Below are 26,480 nucleotides of genomic sequence, written 5' to 3' on the forward strand. Positions count from 1 at the left end.
AACTTATTTTTTGTACTTATTTGCGTGTTTGGTCTTCTTGTTGTGCTTTGTAGGAAAATTGAGTCAAAAAGTCGCGGCTTTCACGTTGATCTTTAGCTTTAGATTGCATTTGGAGCGCGTTTACGACACTTTCTTTGATTCTATTTCCAATTACGTCCGTGCATGGACAGAAAGGGTCATTTTAAGAAGAACATTTTGCAGGACTACAAGCTAAAGAAACATAATTGGCTTTTTTTTGTTTTTCAATTGGAGAAGCGCGTGCTCTTGGTTTGACAGCAACAGGTAAAAATAATGCGGGCGACAGTGTAAATGTCCTGTAGTTTTGTAAAGATTTTTAATGTGGAGGAGAGATACATTCATTATTTGGCCTTCATTTAAATAATTGATCATTTACATATGAATAAAGTCAGAAATATTTGCTGAATTTGAGGAAACATTTGATATTGTAAACATCTTTTCATATCTAATAGTGACAATGATACTGGCAAAATTACTCTCAAGTTTATGTCGGGATTTTTAGTTGAAATACTTTAGTGGAGCAAGCAAAAACTATCCAAAAACAGTTTTAGGTTTAGATGAGAGAGATCATGTTTGTCCAAAATCTGAAAAAGCAGGGAAACTTGGATTCTGCGATACATCTGAACGTGCACAACTTAGATTCAGCTCTGTGCAAAAGTAAATTTACCTGAATTTGCCAGGACATGAAAAACAACAAGACATGAATTAATTTATTTGTGAAGCATGATGATGATGTAGCAGAACCTTTTATTCATCAGATGGACCAAAAAATGAAATAGGCTGTAGTAAAAGCTTTATATTTAACAAAATGTAATGGACTTTCACCACCATTTTTTCAATTTTGAGTTATTTCTGGTTGATTTGCAAAAAAATCCAATTGAAGACCCCTATTTATCTATTGAATTTATTACCTTTTTTGAACTTTTTTGTGGCGCTAGCTCACTAAAAAGCCAGCAACAACAAAACGCTCTTACTATGAAGACGTCTGCTTGATTTCGATACATTTAACTGACTTTTAATAACGTTGAGCTCATTTTTGAACATTTCTGGGACAATGGGGACACTTCGAGACCTCCAGTACGCCCTGCAGGAGAAGATCGAGGAGCTGCGCCAACGCGACGCTCTGATCGACGAGCTGGAGCTGGAGTTGGACCAAAAGGACGAGCTGATCCAGAGGCTGCAGAACGAGCTGGACAAGTACCGCTCGGTGATCCGGCCCGCCACCGCCCAGCAGGTCCAGCAGCACACCCTGGTCCTGCCGGGGTCCGAGCAGCACCGCAGCAAGAGGCAGGCCATCTCCGCCGAGCCGACCGCCGTGGACCTCAGCGAGCTCTGCCACACCACGCTGCCCTTCTACCCCAAGAGCCCAGAGTGAGTGCACGGCAGTCTTCTGTGAGATGTGTCTGGATGTGTTTGTCAGCGAGATGTGTTCACCTTGACATGTTTCAGCTGCCGCGAGTCATCTGCAGAGTTTCATTGCCGTTGTACGTGAATAAAAGTCACAAATGGAAAACAGAAAACAATCAATAATAATTGGTAAAAAATATAAACTATGACGACAAAGGAATGCATGCAAAAAGGTGTTAAAAATAAAACAACAATAGGTTTTGACTAAATATAATACAAAATTTGTCTTCGTGTTAAATTACCAATCCAAATGGATAAAATGTTGTTGACAGGAGTTATTAAAGTGATAGGTGTTAAAAAGTGTTCACGAGTCCAATGGTAGAGGGAAGAAACTGTTCTGAGGGAAGACGCCTCCCCTCCTGCCTGAGGCGCATGGCCTCCTGCCTGAGGGGAGTGGCCTCCTGCCTGAGGGGAGTGGCTCAAATAGTCCATGTCCAGGGTGAGAAGGGTCGGCTGAGATCGGACCTGTACGTCCCAGAGTCCTGGAGACGTACAGGTCCTGCAGAGATGAAAGTCTGCAGTCGATCACCTTCTCAGCAGAGCACACAATGCTCTGTAGTCTCTGTTTGTCCCTGGCTGTGGCTCCAGCGAACCACACGGTGATGGAGGAGGTGAGGATGGACTCAATGATGGCCGTGTAGAACTGCACCATCATCTGCGCTGACAGTCCACCCAAAAGAAATCAATCAATATTTATTGTATTGCATTTGTGTGGTTTACACCAGACCTTGCTTAGTACTGGTTTAGTCTTGGTTTAGTCCTTGGTTGCGACTTCAGGGAGCTCTGCCACACCACTGTGCCATTCTACCTGATTAAGAACTGGCTTAATTGAAAATTATACCTTGGCGTTGTCGTGGTTTAATCCTGGTTTAGTCCCTGGGTAGACTTCAATGAGTTTTACTACAGCACTCTGTCATTTTACCCCGAGAGTCCAGAGGGAGTGCACATCTATCAGTGTTAATGAATTTAATGGGACTGGGGACAGTTTTATTCTGTGAAATCTCCTGTTTTTTCCCCTGTGCCCTCAGTAATAAAATACAAAAAATCACAAACAGAGCAATTCTAGCAGTGCAGTATTTGTTTTGTTTTTGATTTAAAAGTACAGGAATGGCCCTCAGTATATATAATAGGGCAAAATTAGATCATCAAGTATGTTGTCTATAATAAAACGATTCAAAATGGCCTCAGAGACGGAACGGTCCAGTGTAATCTTTCAAACGAGAGTATAAAGTGATATTTTTGCACTTTTATTGTTCTTTTTATGCTCCTTTCCCCTTTGTTGTTAAAATTGGACCTTAACCAAGACGCTTATAAACACATTTTAGAACATTCCTGAAGCATTGTTAACATACAATAAGAAATATTTAGATTTTTGGCAATATCGCCCACATTTCATTCCATCAATTCCCTCCTAAACTGTGATTATAAAACGCAGTCTCGATGCATGTTTCACTTGCTGAGTTATAAGTATAAGTTGCTGTCTTTCTTCACGTGTTTATTATTCTTGGTGTGTACTCTCGGTACATTTTTAAGAATTCCTGGCATTGTATTTCTGCGTCCATGAGCATGTGGCGCTTCTCCCATCTGTCAGTCTGTCTCCTCCTCTGAGCCTGTCGCCCGTGGCCGACGTCCATCCGCCCAAAAAATCACATCCCCTCAAATCTGTTCGCTTCATTTTCGGCTCCTTCAGGGTTTTTATCGCTCAAGTTTTGCCCCGAAGCACAAAGTAAATACACTGAAACATTTAGAAAGAGCGAGGAAATGCAGTAGGTTCCTCAAGCTGTGGCGATCCATCATTTTGAATAGTCATTTTGAGCAACAGTGGCTTAACTTTCAACTATGGTTCTTGCGTTTATGAGTTTTAACCTCATTTTACCTCCTTTACCTGATTTGTACCGTCTTAAAAATGTGGGGGAAAAAAGAGCTAGTTCATCTTATTATTATTATTCCTCACTTATTAAATCATTTTGAGCGTCCTAATTATTATCATAATGAGTTTATGAGCATTTTCCCACGACATTCATTAGCCAGCGCCATCATTACTTCCTGGTTTGCGTAAAAAACACATTATAATTTGATGCAGACAGCACACAGCAGTTACATTTTGACCCTGAGAGTTTAAATAGATTTCACTGTATTACCGGTGCATAAAAAGCAGGTATATCTCCTTTAAATGCTCATTTCCATAGAATTTAATCCCCAAAATTAGGCTGCCTGTTTTTTCCTGTCAGGGTTAAACAAATATTCTTAGTAATTTGAGAACGTCTCCCCTCAAACCGTCAGATCCCGATCCATTTCCTCCGGCTCAGTGTATTATATCACGCTTTTTGTCTTCATCTCCGACGGCGCCGAACTACCAGTGTCTTTAATCCCAGCTCGCCCCCTCGTTCTCGCGCGCAGATTTGACGGAGTCTCATTCAGCGTCCCACGGATTAGCGCCGCCACATGTCGAAGTTTCACACTGGAAGGCATTGTGTGTGTGTGTGTGTGTTGTTTCTGAGGCCAAATAGAAGTGTGTGTGGGTGGCTATCCCTCGGCGGCCGCGGCGTAAGCGCTTTCCAGACACATTAATGATCGACCGGGACCTTGGACCTGCTGTGCTTTTAGTTTGAAAATGTCCATCATCCATGGCATAAATCAACCCATATGGTTTATTTTGAAAAGTAAACATGTGGTACTGGCAGGTGAACTTTGGGGAAAGTTTGGACGCTTTGACGTGTCATTTCTTTCAAAAGCATGAAAAAGATTTGATGCACAAAATAAAGCATTAGAAATTTGCCAGATATTATGAGCAACTGTTGTTCAAACTTTAGCCTTAATTCTTACAGTATAAACCCTAACTCCTGTAGAAACTATTTCTGGAATGTTCCACAGTATGGCATTTAACACATCTATTTTACTTGCTCAAAAAAAAAAAAAAAAAAAAAAAAAATATATATATATATATATATATATATATATATATTTATTCTACTTTTAATGTTCAGAAAAACGTTCTTTCTCAAAGGCGCAATGGACGATTTTTCGGCGATTTGAGAACGCAGGCGGAAGTGCGCATGTGCACTCCCCCGTGCGGACTGATACAACACACACGTGCGTTTGTTTATTAGCACAACGGAGCGCATCGCATCGCTCGTCTCCCGTAGATTTCTGTCCACTTCTGCGTCAGCTCGAACTGTCTTTCTCCGTCTTCATTTTGCCCCGTACACTGAGGGAACTATATTATGATAGATCCATGCGCTTAGGCACGCGGAAACGTGGGGACGAGCCTGACGCAGCTGCAGGTGAGCGATAGGTGCGTTTTATGATTGATACGTGGCAGGACAAATGATTTATCCACGCCACGAGGAAATATGATAAAAAAATTGCTGAAAAAAATCGTCCATTCCACCTTTAACTGTGAGCAGGTTCGCCTCTCCACAGATCTGACCTGTTACTTGGCCCGGCGGCGGTGTCACCTGCTTGTCTCGACGGAGGTACAGATACGTTGAATGCTGTAATGTGGAATATTTCAGGCAAAAAAAGGAATCTTCATGAAGACAGAACCTCCACAGAGGAAAAGTTACACAGTGCACCTTTTATTTGCGATAAAGTGTTAAAGGTGGTATGGACGATTTTTTTCAGCAATTTTTTTATCATATTTCCTCGTGGCGTGGATAAATCATTTGTCCTGCCACGTATCAATCATAAAACGCACCTACCGCTCACCTGCAGCCGCGTCAGGCTCGTCCCCACGTTTCCGCGTGCCTAAGCGCATGGATCTATCATAATATAGTTCCCTCAGTGTACGGGGCAAAATGAAGACGGAGAAAGACAGTTCGAGCTGACGCAGAAGTGGACAGAAATCTACGGGAGACGAGCGATGCGATGCGCTCCGTTGCGCTAATAAACAAACGCACGTGTGTGTTGTATCAGTCCGCACGGGGGAGTGCGCATGCGCACTTCCACCTGCGTTCTCAAATCGCAGAAAAATCGTCCATTGCGCCTTTAAAATTTAATTTGAATAATCAGCGAATGAAAAAGTGTACATAGTTAGAGGACATTGAAGTATCTAAATAACTACAGCTTGGTGTCTAATGATGTATAAAAGCTGTTCTTAAATGTGTAAACCTTTAACATTTCAATGGTACAGGAAGTTTTTCTTTATTTGGATGTCATGTCCAGATTTTTAATACATTTATATCATATTAAATTATTCAGATTTATATTAAAGCCTTAATACATATTTCAGTCAGAGGGTTATAATGGCCGTTGCTTTTTTAAATTTCTTGATTATAATAACTCCTTATTTGTAAACATCTATAAAAGCTTTCCTCTGATATTGTGATCCAGACCTTGAATCTCAGATCGATGCTTTTGGCACAAAACCTTGATCAGCCAACCAGCTTAAGCTCTTATTTTGAAGGATTTTTTGATCTGTCGCTTTTTATCAGCCAGGACAGCTTAGTGTGAAATAAGGATTAGAGAGAGGGGAGGACATGCAGCGAACTGTCAGAGCCGGGATTCTAAATCACAACACACAACACTCATTTTTGCACATTTTTGTGACAATGGGGACGCTTCGAGACCCCCAGTACGCTCTGCAGGAGAAGATATTACAGGATGAGCTCTAAGACTGTACGTATATAAGTACATTTTTCAAGGACGTTACATCGTTAAGCTATAAAAACACCTGTAGACCTGCAGAGATATGTTTAATGCCAAAACAGTGTCTCGTCCATGCAAACAAACCAGAAAAGCTCCATTTGTACAGTTTTCAAATTCAATTCCTTTAAAATCATATGTTTAAATCGTGTAATACCAACACAATTATTCTATGTTATACTAGGAGAATGTGCGCGGCTTTTGATCCACTTGATTTCCATGATTGGTCCCTCAGAAGCCTATTATGTTTGCTAATGCCTCTCACCGCGTTGCAGAAGCCGCGGTGATCGCCCGGCGTGCCATTCCTGAGGCCGTTGCACCAATGCGGTGCTTTTCGCTCGCGGCTGTGTTGACTTTACTGGCTCAAAATGTTGCCCTCTGTTCAAATAAACGGCGTCAGTTTGATTTAGTGCCGCGGACGGAGCAGGATCGGCTGTAAAAACACCGAGAGGCACGTTTTCAAATAAAGTATAAGTGTGTTTTAAGATCATAATAATGCGTCTGAGGCAGTGGCCGGTATGGCATGGCATTTATCAGTGTACTACTGCTAAAACTACTCAGTTCTACCGTTTGACTACTTTACTTCTACTCTTACCGCCGCTACTACTGCCGTAAATATTTCATTGCAGAGCTACTACTGCCATTTAGTGTATCATACTTCTAATGGCTAATACGATTAATAGCCACGCAACTACTAGTACTATTACTACGACTACTATGACTATGGCAAACCTTCAGTGGTCCAGTTGAACTTTTTTAATTTTTATTATAATTGTGTATAAAAAGCAGTTATGAAAAGTATTTAATTATTAAAATGTATTGCATAATGCACATGTAGTCTACTGCAGTCCAGTGCTATAAGAAGTACTTCTACCACTACTACTACCACCACTACCACTAAAACTACTACCGCTACCACCATTATCACCCCTACTTCTACTACTACTGCTACTACCACTTCCACTACCACTACTACTACTACAACTACTACCGCTACCACCACTATCACCCCTACTACTACTACTATTACCACTACCACTACAACTATTACTACCACCACTACCACCACTTCTACTTCTACTACCACTACTATTACCACATTACCACTACTACTACTGCTACTGCTACCGCTACTACTATTACCAGTACCACTACAACTACTGCTACTACCACTACTATTACCACTACCACTACCACTACCACTGCCACTACTACTACAACTACTACTACCACTACTACCACCACTACTACTACCACTATCACCACTTCTACTACTACTGCTACAACTACTACTACTACCACTATCACCACTTCTACTACTACTGCTACAACTACTACTACTACCACTATCACCACTTCTACTACTACTGCTAATACCACACTACTACTACTACTACTACTACAACTACTACTACTACTACCACTACCACCACTTCTACTACTACTGCTAATACCACTACTACTACTACTACTACTACAACTACTACTACTACCACTACCACCACTTCTACTACTACTGCTACTACCACTACTACTACTACAACTACTACTACCACCACTACTACCACTATTATCAAGTAAAAAAGTACACAACAAAATACCATATCTACCTGTGCCGAATCACACTTGGCACAATAATAAGAGGAATATCGTATAAACAAGAGTTACAAGTCAATAAGATAATGAAGGTGCCGACATTGACAGCAACATAATAAACCACATAAAAAAGCCCAGCTGACAAAAGCAACTGTACAGACGAGAAACTGTAATTAGGACACACAACGTCAAATGGAGTGATTGAAGTATTTCTGGAGACGAGAAATAATTTTACACCTGAGTGAAGTGGAAACAAACGTGGCCAAATAAACGAGGAGCGCCGTCATTTTCAAGCCGTCTCCTGCCTCCGCAAAGCAATGTAACGAGAAGCGTTTTTTAGTGCGAAAATTAACATTGTAATTAAATGAAACATCAAACCGTCAAAGGCATGATTCCAAGTCCTGTCCCAACCCTGAGTTTAGAAGAGTCAAACACACAATGAAATGTACTATAACCCCTTGATTTTCAGCCAGTGCGCCTTGAGGTATAACACGATGTGCCTTGGAAATGGATTTAATTGAAATAATTACCACTTTAAAGAGAACATAGTGTACAGTACTTCTATACTAAAAAAAGAAACCCAATCAATCACCATCGTCAACTATAATGAACCAAATTGTGGCTCGGACGTCATTTGTCACACAGTATTGACACTTTTTTTCTACTGAAAGGCCTGATTTGGTAATACCGTATTTTCCGGACTATAAGTTGCACCTTTTTTCATAGTTTTGGCCGGGGTGCGACTTATACTTATATTTATACTTCTACACTTATACTTATACTCCAGAGCGACTTATATGTGATATTATTTGTTATTTTCACACTTGCAACTGCATTTCATACTCCAGTGCAACTTATATATGTTTTTTTCTTCTCTAATTTTTTGGCCGGTGCGACTTATACTCCGGAAAATACGGTAGTTTAGTAGGTATCTTAACAACCAAAAAAGACACAACTGTGAGAGAAGTTGTGACCACACATTTCTCTTCCGTGTTTCTTAAAAGTAGGAAACATATAATTACTGCTTTTTCTGATTTACCAAATGCCATGTTGCTTCATCTCCTCATGTACATTCTTTGAAACGAGTCTGCCGGGACACTTTGGCTTTGAGTACGCCCCGATGCTACTGACCTCCACATTTTATTCCTCACGAGTGCGTTTTCAGCACAGGAACTCACGACTCACAATAACAAAAATGCAGTCTATAACCATATTTTCGGTTGGAATTGGGCTTGCAGGACAGAAAACCACATTTATTGACGAAGAACCGTGCGTTTCGAGACCCCTTTTGAACCCTTTTGAGGGGTTTCTTTTTAATACAAGCCAAGCTGTCTCCAGCCCGACCAATCAGAGCAGGGCGGTGTTGACTTGGGCTTTCAGTGCATTTCTATGGGGAGGTTTTTATGGAGTCGACAGGAAGGAAAAACCTCTGGCTTTGCTGTAATATCCTCCAGTGGGTGAGTCACTTGAAGTCAGCTGCGCACCGGTCGTCGGTGGCTAACGCTAGGAGCGAAAAAACAGGACAGATTTGAGCGTTTAGGCTGAGCTGAAATGTGTTTGGAGCGAGCAGGTTGTCAAAAACGCTGCTGAGCATATTGTGAGTTTCCCATAAGGCGTTTTTATTTGGTTTTATTTGGGCTGGCGTGATGCAACTCTGCTGTACTAGTTGAAGGGACTTTGCTGACAATTCACAATTCACGATATACAAGTCACTCTCAAACTTTTCTCCCCTTGGAACTGAACTGCATCGATTTTTCCCTACTTTACAGCTATTTGTGCTGCACAGTTTACATGGCAAATATTCATTCTACAATAAAAGGACCGCAACAAAGGATTATTTCGCCGATCGATTAGTCTGCCGATTATTCTTGTGATAAATCGATAGTGAAAGACCTGAAAAATAGATTTCTACTGAATTTGACCCGGAGAAAGCTAAAGTAATGTCGCTTTTGATCACATTTAAAGCAGATTTTGCAGATTGTCTTGTTAATGTGATTTATTTAGTATTGTTTCTTGCTCAAATGAGTTTCGATACATAGTTTTAGTATCGATTAGTTTCTGATTTTCGATAATCCTGCTGTGTCTGAATCATAAAACCTCTTCTCTTGGTACATTGCATGTTTTGGACCGTGTATAATCCAGATAACGATTATTCGATTATTCAATTAGTTGGTGATTATTAAACTTATCAATTAGCTGCGTTTAATTGACTCACTTAACAATATTTTAATACATCGAGAGTCAGCCATTCTAATCGTCTTTGAAAAAGCAAGTGTTTTGGAAGAAATGTTTACATTTTTGGGGGTTTTGTTCAGAAAATTAGTATTGCAAACCACAAAATAAAATAAAATAGAAAACTGTGATCAATCAATAGGAAAAAAACCTTCCACAGTATCATTAAACATATCTATATTGCATTTATTCAATTATAGTTGTTTCTGTGGCTAAAGAAACCTTGTAAAACAGACATTATATTCTTGTAGTATATTCTTGTAGTATTCTTGGTGATACATAGTACTCTTTGAAACAGAATATGGCTGAAGCTCTCCATCTGACCATCATAAATGAATTAAATGCGTACAGACTAACCGCATCTTCAGCTTGTCTAAATATTGAATTAAGATTTAATCAGTGGTTCAAACATACGGACGATAACCGATACTGTCAATTTGCCCAGTGACAAAGGTCGTTTGTTTTGATCCTCGCTCACGCTCTCATCGTGTCCTTAGGCAAGACACTCGACACGCTTTGCCTGGAAGAGAGAGAACCGTTCAATGTATACTTTAAAAATTAAAGGCTCAAACTAAAGAGCTAGATCGGTGCCAAAACTGTAGATCTTATGAGGTTTTTTGATTTGTTCGTATCGGTCATTAGAGCTCAAATGTGGAGAGGAGGAAGATCAGAGTTTTTGCAGGTTCACGTAATAAAAACACAATTATACCGTATCTTTTTAAATAGTTTTGGCTGGGGTGTGACTTATACTCCAGAGCGACTTGTATGTGATATTATTTGTTATTCTCACACTGACAACCTCAAGAGGGCGCTCTAGGCTCTAAGCGACACAGAAGAAGAATCTGCACTTCCTCTTCCTCCGGAGTTTGTGGAGTTGTTTAGAAGTGACACAGAGGAAGAAGAATTCAATGGATTTAGTGATTTGGGGTAAAACTGATGCTTTGGTAAACTTGTTAGCATGTTCTTTATGCTATAGTTATCTGAATAACTGTTAATGTGTTACGTTAACATACCAGACACTTACCACAGTTCTGTCTGTGCCTCATGTAGCTGAAGGTGTTAGCGTTAGCATACGTACACCTATTCACCATGTTCTCTCATCTGTTATTATTTTAAATTGCATTTCAAGATGAAATGTCTGTTCTTGGTCTTGGATTTTATCAAATCAATTTCCCCCAAAAAATGCGACATATACTCCAGTGCGACTTATAGTCCAGAAAATACGGTAATAGTTTTCAATGTGAGGCTGGTCATAATGTAAAGCCTCAAAAGGTTGACTTAAATTTGCGAAACCATCTTTTTTCAATCAAACAATAGAAAAATGTGTTTCAAGGGATATTTATTTAAATACATTTTTATATCTTGTTTTATATTGTCCTTTCTCAGCCTTTAACACCATATTATCCATAACATGTTTCCCCCTTTTTTGTAAATAAATTATCTTCAGAGGTCATAAAAGAGCATTTTGAAGATTTTACCACTGCATGTTTTAACATTCACAAAAAGCTTAAAAACCCACTGACATTTACTTCAGCTCCTAGTTAGACAAATATGTTCTTATTTTACTAAAAAAAAGAACGGGCAATTAAAAATTTAAATAAGAACAGTGTTGAACTTTCAGATGAACTGAATATAATTATGGAGAGGAATTAAGCACGGTCAGAAAGTAAAACCAAATGTTAACTACTTTCCATATTGCAACTCTTACTCTTACATCTGCACTTATTCAACTATTTTAAAGAAATAAGAAAAAAATTGAAAAATGTTCTTTATGCTTTTATTTGTTTTGTGATTTGAATGTTATGTAAAGCACAATTAAATTACATTGTGAACAGATTATGCTCTATAAACTTATATTGAGATATTATTGTACAGAAAGAGAGACATAAACAGTTACAGAAGTAGTTACTTAATTGTTTATTGGGTTGTTTTATGTACTTTATAATGGCTACTTATGCAATATTGGGTTTTAAAATAATAAAAACAAAGTATTTTATCAACAATTTTATGCTCAAGCTAATTCAGCATTCATTGTTCTTTACTGTGCCTTCAGGAACACATTTGTCACAGATATTAATCCAATTTTACATCATTTTATAACATTGGTTGATCTTGTTTACTATCTGACTGTAACCTATATTTTAATCATCTGAATTATATCTTCTATTATTAACAGAGATCTGTTTCAATCAGTTCTGTCTATTTCATTTTTGCCGTTTGTCTCAAGTTTATCATTTAATTTTTTTTCAGCATATTCAAGCAGCAATAATCACATTTTAATATTCAGTATATTCATGTAAAAAAAGTGCTACAAAAAGACAATTAAATAAGTAATGTTTTAAACTTTCAAAATGGGTAAAAGGTGATATTTTTGCAATTTTGAGATTCATTTGACAGACATTTCACATTTGTCTGATAATTAAACCTCAATTAATAAGTTTAAACACAAGTTTCAACACATTTCTGTTTATTGACCGAATATTGTCTAAAAAATGTTATTCTAAAAAGACTGAGACATTCTTTTATTCATTCTTACTGACAGTCCCAATTGTCCTCCTCTCCTCTTGTGTCCCTCTCAAATGTCCAGGTCTAAGGATCTGATAAAAGACGCCATCCTGGACAACGACTTCATGAAGAACCTGGAGCTGTCCCAGATCCAGGAGATCGTGGACTGCATGTACCCGGTGGATTATGGGGAGGACGCCTGCATCATCAAAGAGGGCGAGGTCGGGTCCCTGGTCTTTGTCATGGAAGGTAAGTGGCATTAGATCACGTGAAGATCGATAGAGAAACATACCATTTACTATATTTTGTTTCTTAAAGGAGACATATCATGAAAAATCAACTTGAATGAGATTGTGACTTTGTTACAACAGTGTTTCCTCATCATTAGTGTACTCAAAGTTGTATCTTGATTGATGCGTGTATGTTTGAGTAATCCCGTTTTGTCCTGCAACTGAGACTCGAGTGCTCAGAAAAGTCCTGTTTTCACCTACCTCCCATCCCCGCCCGCGTCCTTGCGCTGAATTTTAACTCTGAGTGACACAAGTAGGTTCTTAAATGTCTCGCTGTCACTTTTTAACATGTAAATAACAATCGGCAGCTTGTTACGGTGACATTTAAGGCGGGGCTAATCAGTTTGAACAGGAAGTCAATGGATCTGTTTCTATTACTTACACGTTTAGATCAATATTGTGATGTATAATGGACAAAATGTTATATTCTGATCTATTTATGTTTATTTAAGTTTAATACTAAGTACCTGAACCAAGCATTTCATGTCTCCTTTAAAATAATATGAATGTAAAGAAATACCTCAATTCCCAAATGTTGGAGTGAAGCAATTTAAATATTAAGGCTGAATTGAACAGTAAAAAAAAATGCTTTTGTAGTATAAATAAACATATTAAAGTATAAGCGCGATAGCAAATTATGTCATAATTCTCATGGGGTCTCATAAAAGTCCAGCCTACATGATTTGAGCCTTTAGACCTGATGTAGACCTGGTCCTGTTCTAATTTTGCAGCTAACAATTATATTAGTAACTGACTAGTCTGCGGGACAATTTTTCTTTAGTCAAACAAATATTCTTATGTACACTGAGATTTCTTTTTAACAAAATAAAGGTTGAAATATGGTGACGGAAGCCTTCTGGACAGAGAATATTTACAAATAAAATGTATTATTCCTAAAAATCAGAAATTGTTTTTCCCTTTTGACAATTCGATGTCACAATTCTACTGTCTTTGTTATAAAAAAAGGTCTTTTCGTATGCGTGTTAGAGTCTGTACCGTCCAGATAACGATTACGCTTATCAAAATACGACCAGGTAAGCCTGTCACGATTAATTACTATATTGACTTATCTTTCAGTAAATGAAAGATGGAACAATATTTTTTTCTTCGCACTAATGTAGATCTTTTTTTGTTAATTTATTGCAGTACCATACAATTTGAACCGCAGCGTGTGGATTAAGTAACCTTTATGAATTCTTGTTTAATATTTAAGTAGAAAAGTGTTTCATTCAGCTTTTTATTTGTTGTATATTGTGCAATTTTGTTTCAATATTATCATTTATTGTGATATTTTTCAGTTTCAAAATATGGCTCTTGTGACTCATCTACAATTATTCTCTATAGTCGACTAGTTACGACCAATTTTCTGGTGGTTTGTGTGCACACTAACGTTCTTTGCTAGCGGCTATTGTTTTTAGCTCCATTTGAACTGCTTCACTCCTCGCACCAGCAGGGGGCATGTTCTCACACACACTCAGCCAAACCACAGTGTTTTGTTTGTGCAGAAATACCGGCGGAATAACTTGACTATTTTACCACAAACGCTTTAAAATGAGCGAAATACCAAGCCAAAACATGTTAGAATTGAATTATCTGGGCAATATCAGTTTTGAGAAGTTGATTTTCAGAGTTTTGATAAAGTTTCCTGACGAGATCCATGTTGCATATCAGTCAAAGTTGTCCTCGCGGGAGTGTGAGTGTGGATTCTCCTCTCTGTAGCGTACAGTATGTGGAACACGGAGCTGCGGAACAACTCTCAAAACGTCAAAATACAGATAAAAAAATAAATAAAACACAGCGTATCTCCTTTTGTTTCTTTGCTTTTCCCGTCTTGAGTTGCCGTAGTGAGCTGGTCTAGTGTGCAGTGTTGGGGATATGAAGCCTGCGTAAATTCAGCCTGGAAGACCTAACTCCACCCATCTACATCAAGGCCACCATGGAAGGACCCCTCTTCCCAGCGCCATCATCGCACTCAAGCGGGCGCCCGCCTGTCCGTCTGTGAGAGTCAGATCCCTCCTTCACCATGGACTCTCCCAGGTTTCTGCGCTTATCCCAAAGAGGTTATGCAGTTTTTCCCGGCCAAGAAGGAGGGTGAAAGGACAGGGGACGTCTGCATCATGGCCCTCGCACCTGCTCCTCATCCCCAATCAACGCTCTCAAGTGACTCCTCCCCGCTCCCAATCAGCACCAGGCGGTCGCATTTAAGCCCTCAGGCTGATGGCTCGGCCGCTCAAACCGTACTGCGACCCGCCACCTCCCCAGCTCCTCCTCTGCATTCCCCTCATCCTCTACCTTCTCTTAACATCTACCACCACCAGTCTCCAGGCTCCAGGGGGAGACATCTAATACAAATAGATCATGGAGTGCCCATGATCGCAACGTCTTCCGCCAGGGTCTGAGCGCCAAATAACCCACGTAATAAAGCTTGCTAAACAGTCCTTTCTCGTGGTCTCTGTGTCTCTCCAGGGTGAAATGGATTTAGCAAAGGTTTTATTGTATCAGATGCCCTGCAATTACGTTTTCAGTGGGTTAACAACAGCAGCAAATAAAAATACAATGACACAATTAAAACACATGCCGTCCTTTTTATGTGAATGTAAAACAGTGGGAAAATTGTTAATATTTTTTCATGACTAATTCTGCCTTTCAAGCTTTATATTTGACCAAGCTTGGGCCTAGTTTAAATACTCAACATAATTTTGCTGCATGGATTTGTATAGAAAGTAATAAAATAAGTCTCAATAATGTCTCAATAAACAATCATATTTAAACTATTCCATTCCACAGACACACGCCCTCGAAACTCTTTTGTAACAGAGCAATTTTATGAAAAACATGAGCTGCAATAAATAAATAAATAAATAAATAGCAGAAGGAATCGTTGCAAATGTTAGAACTTAAAAGTTCAGTGCAAACAATTCCCCACGTGATAAATATTCAGCCTAAAAATATTGTTCCGGCTTTGATTTATTGGAGGACGAGGAGAGGTTTTATGACTTACATTTAGTGTTTCTGATTACGATTATTTTTTCTGCAAGTATACTCGATAAACATGTCCTCAAGCTGAATTACTTTAGCTTTATCGCGATGCAATTTGGCAAACAATCTTTACCAACATCAACAAATAATTGATTAATCGGAAGAATAATCGAATAGCAAGATAATCCCCAGTTGCAGCCGTAATTTTTATGTAGAACAATAAAATATGAGCGTTAGAGAGTCAAATAAATGACCTGTAAGTTGAATTTGAGATAACTAACTAATAACTTAAAGGTGGAATGGACGATTTTTTTCAGCAAATTTTTTATCATATTTCCTCGTGGCGTGGATAAATCATTTGTCCTGCCACGTATCAATCATAAGACGCACCTACCACTCACCTGCAGCCGCGTCAGGCTCGTCCCCACATTTCCGCGTGCCTAAGCGCATGGATCTATCATAATATAGTTCCTTAGTGTACGGGGCAAAATGAAGACGGAGAAAGACAGTTCGAGCTGACGCAGAAGTGGACAGAAATCTACGGGAGACGAGCGATGCAATGCGCTCCGTTGCGCTAATAAACAAACGCACGTGTGTGTTGTATCAGTCCGCACGGGGAGTGCGCATGCGCACTTCCACCTGCGTTCTCAAATCGACGAAAAATCGTCCATTGCGCCTTTAAGTGTGTCATTCGGCTTAATATGTGTTAAAAGATACTGTACATTTACTAAAGGCTTTTCTGAGATTTTTGAGTTGTTTCGTCTTGATGTTACAATGTATCGCGCTTCAAATCGGTGTTATCAGTGGAGACGAGCAAGTGTCAGAGGAGCAACATAGTGCACCTTTAACCGTCCCAACAACCATCTGATCGCGTCCTTTTGAGCTCTTTCATCTTCGGCGCCTTTGTCCAATCGCACGAGCGCTCTCGAGACAAATACGTGACCTGGAAACTGCGTTCAAGTTCTCGAGCGGAGGCTGCCGGCGTTTAAATTTAGCCCGCTCCGACCTTTTCCGTGCGTCTCCGTGAAGGGCCCGCTACGCCCCTAGCATCCACGCGCCGCACATGCTATCTGCAACGTGGACCCGCCGTGTATTTTTAGCTCAATACGGCAGAGAAGAAGAGAAGAGCTGAACGTGTTTTGTTGTTGGGCTTCAGATGACATAACGAGCGTTTAATTTGAGAATGTGGGGAGAAGAGAGAGTGTGTTTTGGTGTTATTTGTTAATATGCTGATTTGTGCCGCGGTTGGGTGAATAATGCGGAATAACGAACCTGGTTTTGTTCAGTTTTAGTCGTCGTGATCGCAGTTATCGCTCCGGTGATTCACAAAACGATGTAATAAAACAAAGCTGTATTGATTCATTAGTCAATTCGGTTCTGAATGATAAACGCGCTCGTTCTGCCGCTCAAAAGCTGGTGCAAAGACACTAATAATCTAATAATTCACTGTGGTGTTTAAAACATGACAAATAAGCAATAATAAAGGTATATTTAGGTTCACTTTTGACGTGAATAATAGTCATTGATCAAGAGTTCACTTCAAGTATTTGTGTGTATTTGAGTTTTTTGTAATGAAGTGCTCGTCTCCATGGATATGCTACTGCTTTAAATGTTCCACAGTATGGCATTTTTCAAGGTATTTCTGAGTAATAAATACAAAAAATTTAATTAATGCATAATAAAAATGTTTAGTGCCATATTGAGTTGGTCTGCAACTATGAATCGACTTATCATGACTTGTCGACAGTGAAACTATTTTTTTGATTTTAATAAGTAATGCTTAAAACACATTCTATAAAAAGTTCTATCACAAAGACAGTGTTAATTTTTTTTTTTTTTAAATGTCAAAAAAGAATAAGCAATTTCTGTTTTTCGTTAGTAATTCACTGTTTTTTTGTAAATTTTCTCCATCTAGATAGAAGCCTTCACTCACCATCAACCTTTATTTTATTGATAATTTATTTTAAAAGTCTCAATGTAGAATATAAATAATTGTTGAATAATAATTGACTAATCAAAAAAAAAATTAAAAACAAATCGCGGACTAGTTTAGAGTATTGATTTATTGCCAAATTAGACTTTCTTTTGATGAATACAAAGACTTGAACAAAAACAGGACTTTTAACCAACAAAAGCCTATTCAAACCTAATTAGCAAACTTGTTTTTTATCCTTTGTGAAGCTCCGTCTTTTCCCTTTTATCCACACAAACTCCTACTGGGAAGATTACATTGATTAAACATTGTAACCTTTCTAATCAGCGCAACCAAACCTGGAAGTTTCACTCTTGGCTGTGAGTGGGCGAAAGGGAAGAAAAAAAAAGAAAAATACATGCTGTTTTAGTGTCTCACAAATTGGATTACTATGGGAACTGATGCACAAGGCGTGGGGCTAAAAATACTCTCTGGAGCTGCACTGCCAAACGGAATATTTCCATTAGGATTTTCAGAACGCCTTTGTTGTTTCGACATGTTTTGGGTTTTAATTATGTTTAGGTTTCAGAGTGTTGACAAAGTGTTGCTGCCGTTAACAATACACGACAAAAACATATGTTGTCAATCAACCTTTGACAATATAATGGCGATATACTATGCAAAATTGACGTTTAACCATGTAATCATTATTTTCCCCATGTAGGGCTGGATAAAAAAAAGGTCTATGATGTGTTTTTCCCCCTCAATATTCTTTTTGAAATAAATTTATTGTAAAAAAACAAGCAAGAAACAAAACCAAAGAGTGAAAATACAAAATTAAAAGGAAATAGAGTAGCCCAATGAATAAACTAGAGAATAAAAATAAATGGTTGCCCTATGAATCCGTCCCATCTGCCCCGGTGTCTGGTGGATTTGTCCATGTTTAAGTTCAAAGTAAATGTCAAGTTTAGTCATTAAGTTATTTCAATTCAGTCCTTGACAGTCTTCTCAGTCCTTTGTCTTTGTCTTATCGCTTTTTACAGTCCACAGGTGTCCATGTGTCGTTTCCATTGTTGGAGTTTTACATCCCAGATACGTCTCAATATATTTGAAATTATATGATCTGCCAGTGGAGCTGTTTTGCTCCATTAATGATTTAGCTTGAAAACTGGTCACGACTACAGAGCGTTTCTGAAAGAAGAAGAATCGAATAAACATAATTACAACAATTAGACCTCTAAAAGTCAAAAGCTCTAAACAAATAAATAGAACATTTCTAGCATTAGAATTACTAGAATCACTAGAATTATCTGAAGTAACATTTTCTCAAGAGTTATAATGCTACTACCGGTATGTGCATTTTCGTGTTTTTTTTTTTCTTACTCCACTGAGGAAAATAATGAAACTTGTCTGAAATACCCTAAAATGTTATAGTTCTGCCTTTTTGTTTGTCCTCAGTTTGGTTCCAGCCCAATCGTGTATGTTTTCTGACTTCTAGAAGGGTAAAAAACGATAAAACGATAAACACCTGATAAATATGAATGAATTACTATAATTTTAACTTTTACACATGTTCATGTTTTGCAGTGACTGTAGCTCAATGGGCTCTGCATGAGCTGTGTGCAGTGTCTAAGTCGTATTTATAGCAGGTTTTGTAAGGAGACGATTAAAACACAGGTCGTTTGTGCTGTTTAACACGCTGGGTTTAATTTGACTGTTAGTGGACCGAACAATACTACAGATGGAGAGAGAGAGAGAGAGAGAGAAGAGAGCGAGGAGAGAGGAGGCATGTAGGCCAGAGATGAAAGAGAAGAGAGAAGAAAGAGCCAAAGAGAAAGAAGTGAGAGGAGATTGAGACACGGAGCAAACGTATACACCAGGGGTATAAAACTCATTTTGGGCTGGGGGCCGTATTTCGACGCTCAGGCTGGGTCACAGGCCGAACATAACGTAAAAAAATAATCAATCATGTAAATAATTACCGTAAATAGCCTAGTTATAGTTATTTGTGGACACTGTTGCACACATCTGCAACAGGTCAAAGACAGATTCATGCACCAGCAACAGGAACATGCACAAACCCAATATGAGCCAACTATTTTGATAGTTTAAGCTTATTTTAGTGACAAATGATCGTGTAGTGAATGAAATGAGTGCACTGTGTTTGTATTCAGAGTCACATTAGTGTGGACACAGCTCACAGCAGCTTCTCTGTGGCTCCTGATCTGTCCAGGTTAGCACTTGTTTGAGCTAACTAACGCTGCATATCTATCAAAAATGAATGAATAAAAATAAGACATCTTTTGCGGGCCGGATTAAAACGTCCAGGGGGGCCGAATGTGGCCCACGGGCAGCATGTTAGACACCTGAAGTGGAACATAATATGATTTCGATGAAGAATCTTCCCCTGAATATTGTTGTGGTCAATACAGCGAGTGAGTCGATCAGATGGTTGCGTTCGCCATGGCGATGACAGCGTCTAAACACCTTTTTAATCAGGCTCGGAACATTCATTTTAGGTTTGTATCACAATGCAGCGTTTGTAATGTTACTTTTGATGGTATAAACACTTACACTTGCGGTAGAAATTCGGCCAATTACCATTTGGTCCACAGTTTGGACACCGCCGCCTTTTAATGTATGAGTAATGTTTCAGTGTTTTATTAAAAAATGTCGTTCAGGTGGAGGATTTTGGCGTTTTTGTGATATATTTTGTTTGTTGCAAGTTTAACGTGCAATGTTGTGCAGTTCTATTTCGTGCTGCCGTCATTGACATAATTGCAGAACGTAAATAATGGGACGTTCCAAGTTTGTCCCCTTTTGTTTCTAAAGTGGGTCAGTCCATAGTTTCAGCTGGACTTTCTGTGGCATCAGCAGTTTTCTTTTCCGCTGACGCTAACACACCTTGTACCCAGCTGTCTCTAAATAGTTCAGGACATTTTAAGAACATTTTAGGAACATTTTTAAAGGCGGACTGCTGCAATAACAAGTCTGTATTTCAAACTAAAACACAATATCTAATCCATAAAACATAACATTACCATACATTATACGCCTGCGTGTACATAATGTAAGTGAGAAATGGTTAATCCACATATCAGTGCGGAGCAGAGACGTTACCCTGGGCTAGATCTATTGTTTTGGCCTTTCATTTAAAATAGAATATGTAAATATGCGGTTGTCATGGATCTTATATTGTCTTTACTATGCAACAAATCAAGAAGGCAACCAAGAAGCGGCTTGATTTTAGTTTTTCTATGTTTAAAGGACACATGAACAAATGTAAATGAGCTGCATATTGACTGACCATCACCATATCTGTTTTTTATTATAGTTAGAGCAAAACATTAATAAAACAGTGCTTTGAACGGAATTTTATTACTGACAGGAGCTGAACAAGTCTGGAGAAGGTGCATTGACTTTAAAAACAACAGCATACAATATTAATGCAAGGTTAGGCTTTTGATTTAATATATTTAATAACAGTGTTGGGAAGAATATCTTAGTCATAGAAAACTGAAAAAAATTCTTTTGTAGCATTTTCCTTCTATACATTGTCCACTCTGCATACTGTGTTCTGAATATGAAAACTTTGACAGTGAGTTGCACAATATTATAGTGTGAAATAGGGTTGAAAACAGCTTTATTCCAGGAATGATGTGTTTCGAACAGAGGCGCATGCAGCCTGGTACTTATGTAAACACCATCACATTCATTTTAATTAGGCAACAAATGAAAACGGCAATTGCGTCATTTATAGACAGCGCGGACACGTGGTTGTTTTATGGTTTTTACACGTTTGTCACATTTACCAACGAGTAATAACTGTCAATATCCAACGTCAACGTCTTGTTTCTAAAGTTCACTTATCACTGTAGGATTTGTGGCGCTTGGTGAAACAAAATCCCCAAAAAGTCGCACCTTTTTTCATAGTTTTGGCCGGGGTTCAACTTATACTTATATTATACTTATATACTTACAAGTCGCTCCGGAGTATAAGTATAGGTGATATTATTTGTTATTTTCACACTTGCAGCCACATTTCATACTCCAGTGCAACTTATATACGTTTTTTTCTTCTCTATAATGCATTTTTTGACTGGTGCGACTTATACTCCAGTGCGACTTATAGTCCGGAAAATACGATATGGCCAGCTATGTTTTTGGTGCATTGTTGTCCAGAATATTTTCATTTTATGACCTATTTATTACAAGGTTGTTAGCATGTATTGCTAATGGTAAAAATCTTCACAAAACACATCTGCGCGTGGTAATATCTTGTAACCAGGCTGTGGCGTTACTCACGTTTGGTCGAGTGGTTGTACAGTAATTCATCAAAACAGCCCTGGATTTACGTTGTTTGTGATGTTTGGAGGCTAACGCTAACTCTCCCATTGAAATGCATTAGTGCTAACTCCTGGAATGGTACCAGGCTAACGGAGCGTACTTTTTGTTTACATTGAATGTATATTAATTATGGATTAGAGAAATTACACATACACTCACAGAAGAGTTATGTTTTCTATTTTTCTCACTAATTAATGCTGTGCAGTTTGAAATCTAAATTACACGATCAAGTACAACTTTGATTTTAGGAAAGTAATTGTATTCGGAATACCACCAAAAGAAAGAATAACTGTTCTGGAATGCAGTTACTTTGCAGTAGCTTTTTTTGGCATATGTATTTAGTTATTTTGCGACACTGATAACTAGTAAAGGAGGATTTCCAAAAGTCATGCGATATAAATAAGAGTATAAAGTGATATTTATGCGTTCATTTTTGTCAATCACTCACCCCCAATACAGGCCCTTTAACTCTATGAATGTTGCTGTCTAAATGTTTCCTATAACTTGTCTTTTTATATTGCAGTTTCCAAAGCGCCACATAAATCTTCCCAGGTTTCTACTTAATCCATCTGCAATAAGCGTATCTGGTATTTGTATCTGAAAGCATTCCAACATCAACTCCAAATATGTTGGTTCCACAGGGTTTCCATGGCAACCGCATCCACCAGCGTTCCGCCTGTATTTTTCATAATGAGCTCCGAACGGCTGCATCTGCTCGTGTCTGGCCCACAAGTTCACAAACATCCACACTGCACTGTTATGTAATATGTTTACATTCAAGACATTTAAAAGATACACATTAAAAAATACTTTTTTTTAAAGCTTTTACCCATGACATACCTGCAGTTTGATTTATCTTTATTCACGCTTTTTTCATTGATCCTGTTTACAAGGTCTGTCTTCTCTGACGTCTTCACAAAAACGTTCATGGCGTCAAAAGTTGAAATCCAATGGATTCCTGTGCGGTTTCAAAGACTTGTTCTGAGCATTTCTGCTTCAGGTTAATTGCATGCTCATATTAGCATGTTGGGGGAATCTAGCTTTTGTTTGTTTCCTCATGGTAATTCCCTCTGCTGCCAGCAAATGCAGCGCTTATACCAATCCTGATGAGGGAACACCTGACGGATGGAAAGTAATGTGTGGCTATACAATTATTTTAAGTTCGAAATTATAATATTATAATATTATAATATCGGTCCAGTCCTTAATTATTGTTTGAGTTGGTGTCATCCATTCCTTAGTGACGGCCTTTTTCCTGCAGCCAGAAAAATGTTCCATATCCATTTATTGTATCTTGAGTATTTAGGCCAAAACATTCAATTCAATTTATTTTTGTAACGCCCAAAATCACAACAACAGTTGCCTCGGAGGGCGACAGTGAAAAACGGATTAAACAGTGTCCATAGGGACGAGGGGCGATGTCCCAGGGTCCCCTGTCCTTAGACCCTCCTTCTCGGCCAGCAAAAACTATAAAAAAACCTCCACAGAGATCTGAATTTGGTGACGTCAAAGACAGTCGGTAGCGCTTTATTGATCTCAGTCCAATATTTCTGAGATAGAACAATCGCCTCCTGGCAGCCAGTTTCTCCCATAGTTAGAATTTTTTTGTGAATAGTGAGCACTTTAGTCACGGGTATGGCGAGGACCCAAAAGCAACACAGGCAGATGGAATATAACTTGGTAATGACCTTTATTTACAACAGTAGAGTTTAACAGTTTATATAACTTCCGGAAACCTTTTAACTGGCAGGCAGGTCCAGTGGAAGGTGATTTAGCCACAGAGCCGAGGTCAGGGACAGAAGAGGTCAGCAACAGGGAAAAAGTCCGGGGAAAAACGCTGGAAAGTCAGGCATGACACGAGAACAATCTGGCACTGGTGCAGAGACAGGAGCAGACTTAAATGCAGCCAGAGCTGTATCAGGTGATGAGGAGGTATGGCCAACCGGCAAAGTGGAGCAGAGACTGTCAGTATTAGATCAACCCCCCGCTGCCTCAAGGAAGTCAGAATTGGCGGCCTTCATGATACGCTTCAGACACTGGGTTAGGGTTAGGGACAAGAGAGCGGATTTGGACCCAAGAGAGAAAATGATTGGTTGAGCAGTATCAGCGGGACCTGTCTTCGTCACCGCCATGTTGTCTGCGTCATATTGGAATACAGACTTTCGTGAGGCAGCGGGGTGTTGATCGAGACCTAACCGAGTAGAGACAGGTGTAGGGAGTGGGTTTGACGAGGAGGCGTGGCCGACTGGTAGAGCGGAGCAGAGACAGGTGTAGGGAGTGGGTCTGACGAGGAGGCGTGGCCGACTGGTAGAGCGGAGCAGAGACAGGTGTAGGGGGTGTGTCTGATGAGGAGGCGTGGCCGACTGGTAGAGTGGAGCAGAGACAGGTGTAGGGAGTGTGTCTGATGAGGAGGCGTGGCCGACTGGTAGAGTGGAGCAGAGACAGGTGTAGGGAGTGGGTCTGATGAGGAGGCGTGGCCGACTGGTAGAGTGGAGCAGAGACAGGTGTAGGGAGTGGGTCTGATGAGGAGGCGTGGCCGACTGGTAGAGCGGAGCAGAGACAGGTGTAGGGAGTGGGTCTGATGAAGAGGCGTGGCCGACCGGCAGAGTGGAGCAGCAGACAGGAGATGAGCGTGACAACTTTGACATTTTTCAATTTCATTTATTGCAGAGATTTGTCTTTTGCTATTAAATCCTGTACAGGAACCACTGCCATCACATTACACTCAGTACTTTTCCACTGAGCTTCATATCCTGGATCACACCAATCCTGCAACGCTCTGATTTGAACTGAAATAAAGTCATTTTTCACACAAGATTGATTTATTGTTTTTTTGTTGTGTATTTTTATATTTATTTATAGTGGAAAAAAGGGGTTTAGTTTTTATCTTGTCTTATGTAAATGACAATTCGCTGCTTGTTGTGAATTATTTCTTTGAAGTACGGCAGTTTTGAACAGGAAGTCAATGGTTTCTATTGAGCCGTTTTACATTTAAATATTGCGGTTTACACTCAACAGAATATAAAACGATCTACTTTTAAACTTCTGTATCTCCAGATTTATGAGATGAGCGTTTGATCGTCTGCGGCAACCCCAGAAACAAGGACAGCCAAATGAAAACCGGTTTATTTAAAGATTAATCTATCAATCTAATAGCCCATAACGTTCTAACTGAGCATCTGTGAGCCCTCCTCCGATTGGCTACGGCCCGGAGGCGGTAATAGAAGAACCAATCACGGCTCGGCGTCTGTCTGCTTGCGAGTAATGCGGCGCATCACAGCGACGGGGAGCATCTGCGTCTAAAACATTTCAGTGCACAATCTGTTTTTAGAAAGAAAAAAAAGAAAAAAAGAAGCAACAGAAGAAGAGAGGGAAAGTTTGACAACGGTTATGTTTAAGCTGTCGCAGAACAAAAGGCACAAAGCCGGTTTTTACATGGAGTTTTTCATGGGATGTGAGGGCGCAGATGGAGGATAAAAATATAACACAGGAAGAGGTCCCACTAACAGGCCGTGATGCGCGCTGCCAACATGAACAGTTACTTTGTGTTGAAAAATGTTGAATTCTGAAATTTTAAAGGCGCACTTCAGTGTCAGATTCATGTTTTATTGATTTGCCTATCGAATTTTTGCATGTATCGTATTTTCTGGACTATAAGTCGCACTGGAGTATAAGTCGCACCAGCCAAAAAATGCATAATTGGGAAGAAAAAACATATTTAAGTTGCACTGGAGTATGAAATGCGGTTGCAAGTGTGAAAATAACAATATCACATATAAGTCGCTCCGGCGTATAAGTATAAATATATGTGGACTTGGACATTCACACGTTCACTTTGCGAGTTATTTGAATTGCGGACCGTCTCAATTCTCATTTTTCTCATTTGCACTTTCAGAAACCCACATGTCCCTGAAGTGTGTAGTAAATGCTGGCGCTTCATTTGCCTATCGAATTTTTGCCTATCGAATTTTTGCATGTATCGTATTTTCTGGATTATAAGTCGCACTGGAGTATAAGTCGCACCAGCCAAAAAATGCATAATTGGGAAGAAAAAGCATATTTAAGTTGCACTGGAGTATGAAATGCGGTTGCAAGTGTGAAAATAACAAATAATATCACATATAAGTCGCTCCGGCGTATAAATATAAGTATAAGTCGCAAAACTATGAAAACTTATAGTCCGGAAAATACAATATTTATTTACAGAAAATGCCAACGGGTTTGTGAGCGCAAGCGACACGGTAGATAGATTTTAATACCTACTTCCTCCCTTCTCGTTTTCAAAATCAGGTACCCCAACTTCAACTGTACAACTATAAATATCAGCAATTAAAGAGGGACAGCCAGCCATGTGTCTCCTGCATAAATCCTTGTGTCAAAAGAGCGGAGACAAAGGAGTCGGAGCTGTGGACTTGGACATTCAATCATCCTCAGGTCTGACAGATGCCCATGTACCTGTCAGGGAGATGGCAAAACATGACACATTTGAAGCTGTGTGAATCCATGATTGACGGGGCATTTTGAGACATGGGAATTCAATCGGACATCCT

At 39.3% G+C, this 26,480-nt stretch overlaps 1 protein-coding gene across 1 annotated transcript in view; it reads left to right on the forward strand.

Moving 5' to 3' along the window:
- Positions 1-996: 996 nt before the first annotated feature.
- LOC140368916 (cGMP-dependent protein kinase 1-like) overlaps positions 997-26,480 on the forward strand; it is an 83,149-nt gene continuing 57,665 nt past the window's right edge. Inside the window, exons 1-2 of the mRNA XM_072456081.1 lie at positions 997-1,389; positions 12,485-12,651. Coding sequence (XP_072312182.1) covers positions 1,073-1,389; positions 12,485-12,651 — 484 coding nt within the window. The 5' untranslated portion in view covers positions 997-1,072. The remainder of the gene's footprint in view (positions 1,390-12,484; positions 12,652-26,480) is intronic.

The sequence above is a fragment of the Eucyclogobius newberryi genome, unplaced genomic scaffold (genome assembly GCF_026437365.1).
Source record: "Eucyclogobius newberryi isolate DKJ021-1_F unplaced genomic scaffold, fEucNew1.0.hap1 SCAF_20, whole genome shotgun sequence".
In the NCBI taxonomy this organism is placed as follows: domain Eukaryota; kingdom Metazoa; phylum Chordata; class Actinopteri; order Gobiiformes; family Gobiidae; genus Eucyclogobius; species Eucyclogobius newberryi.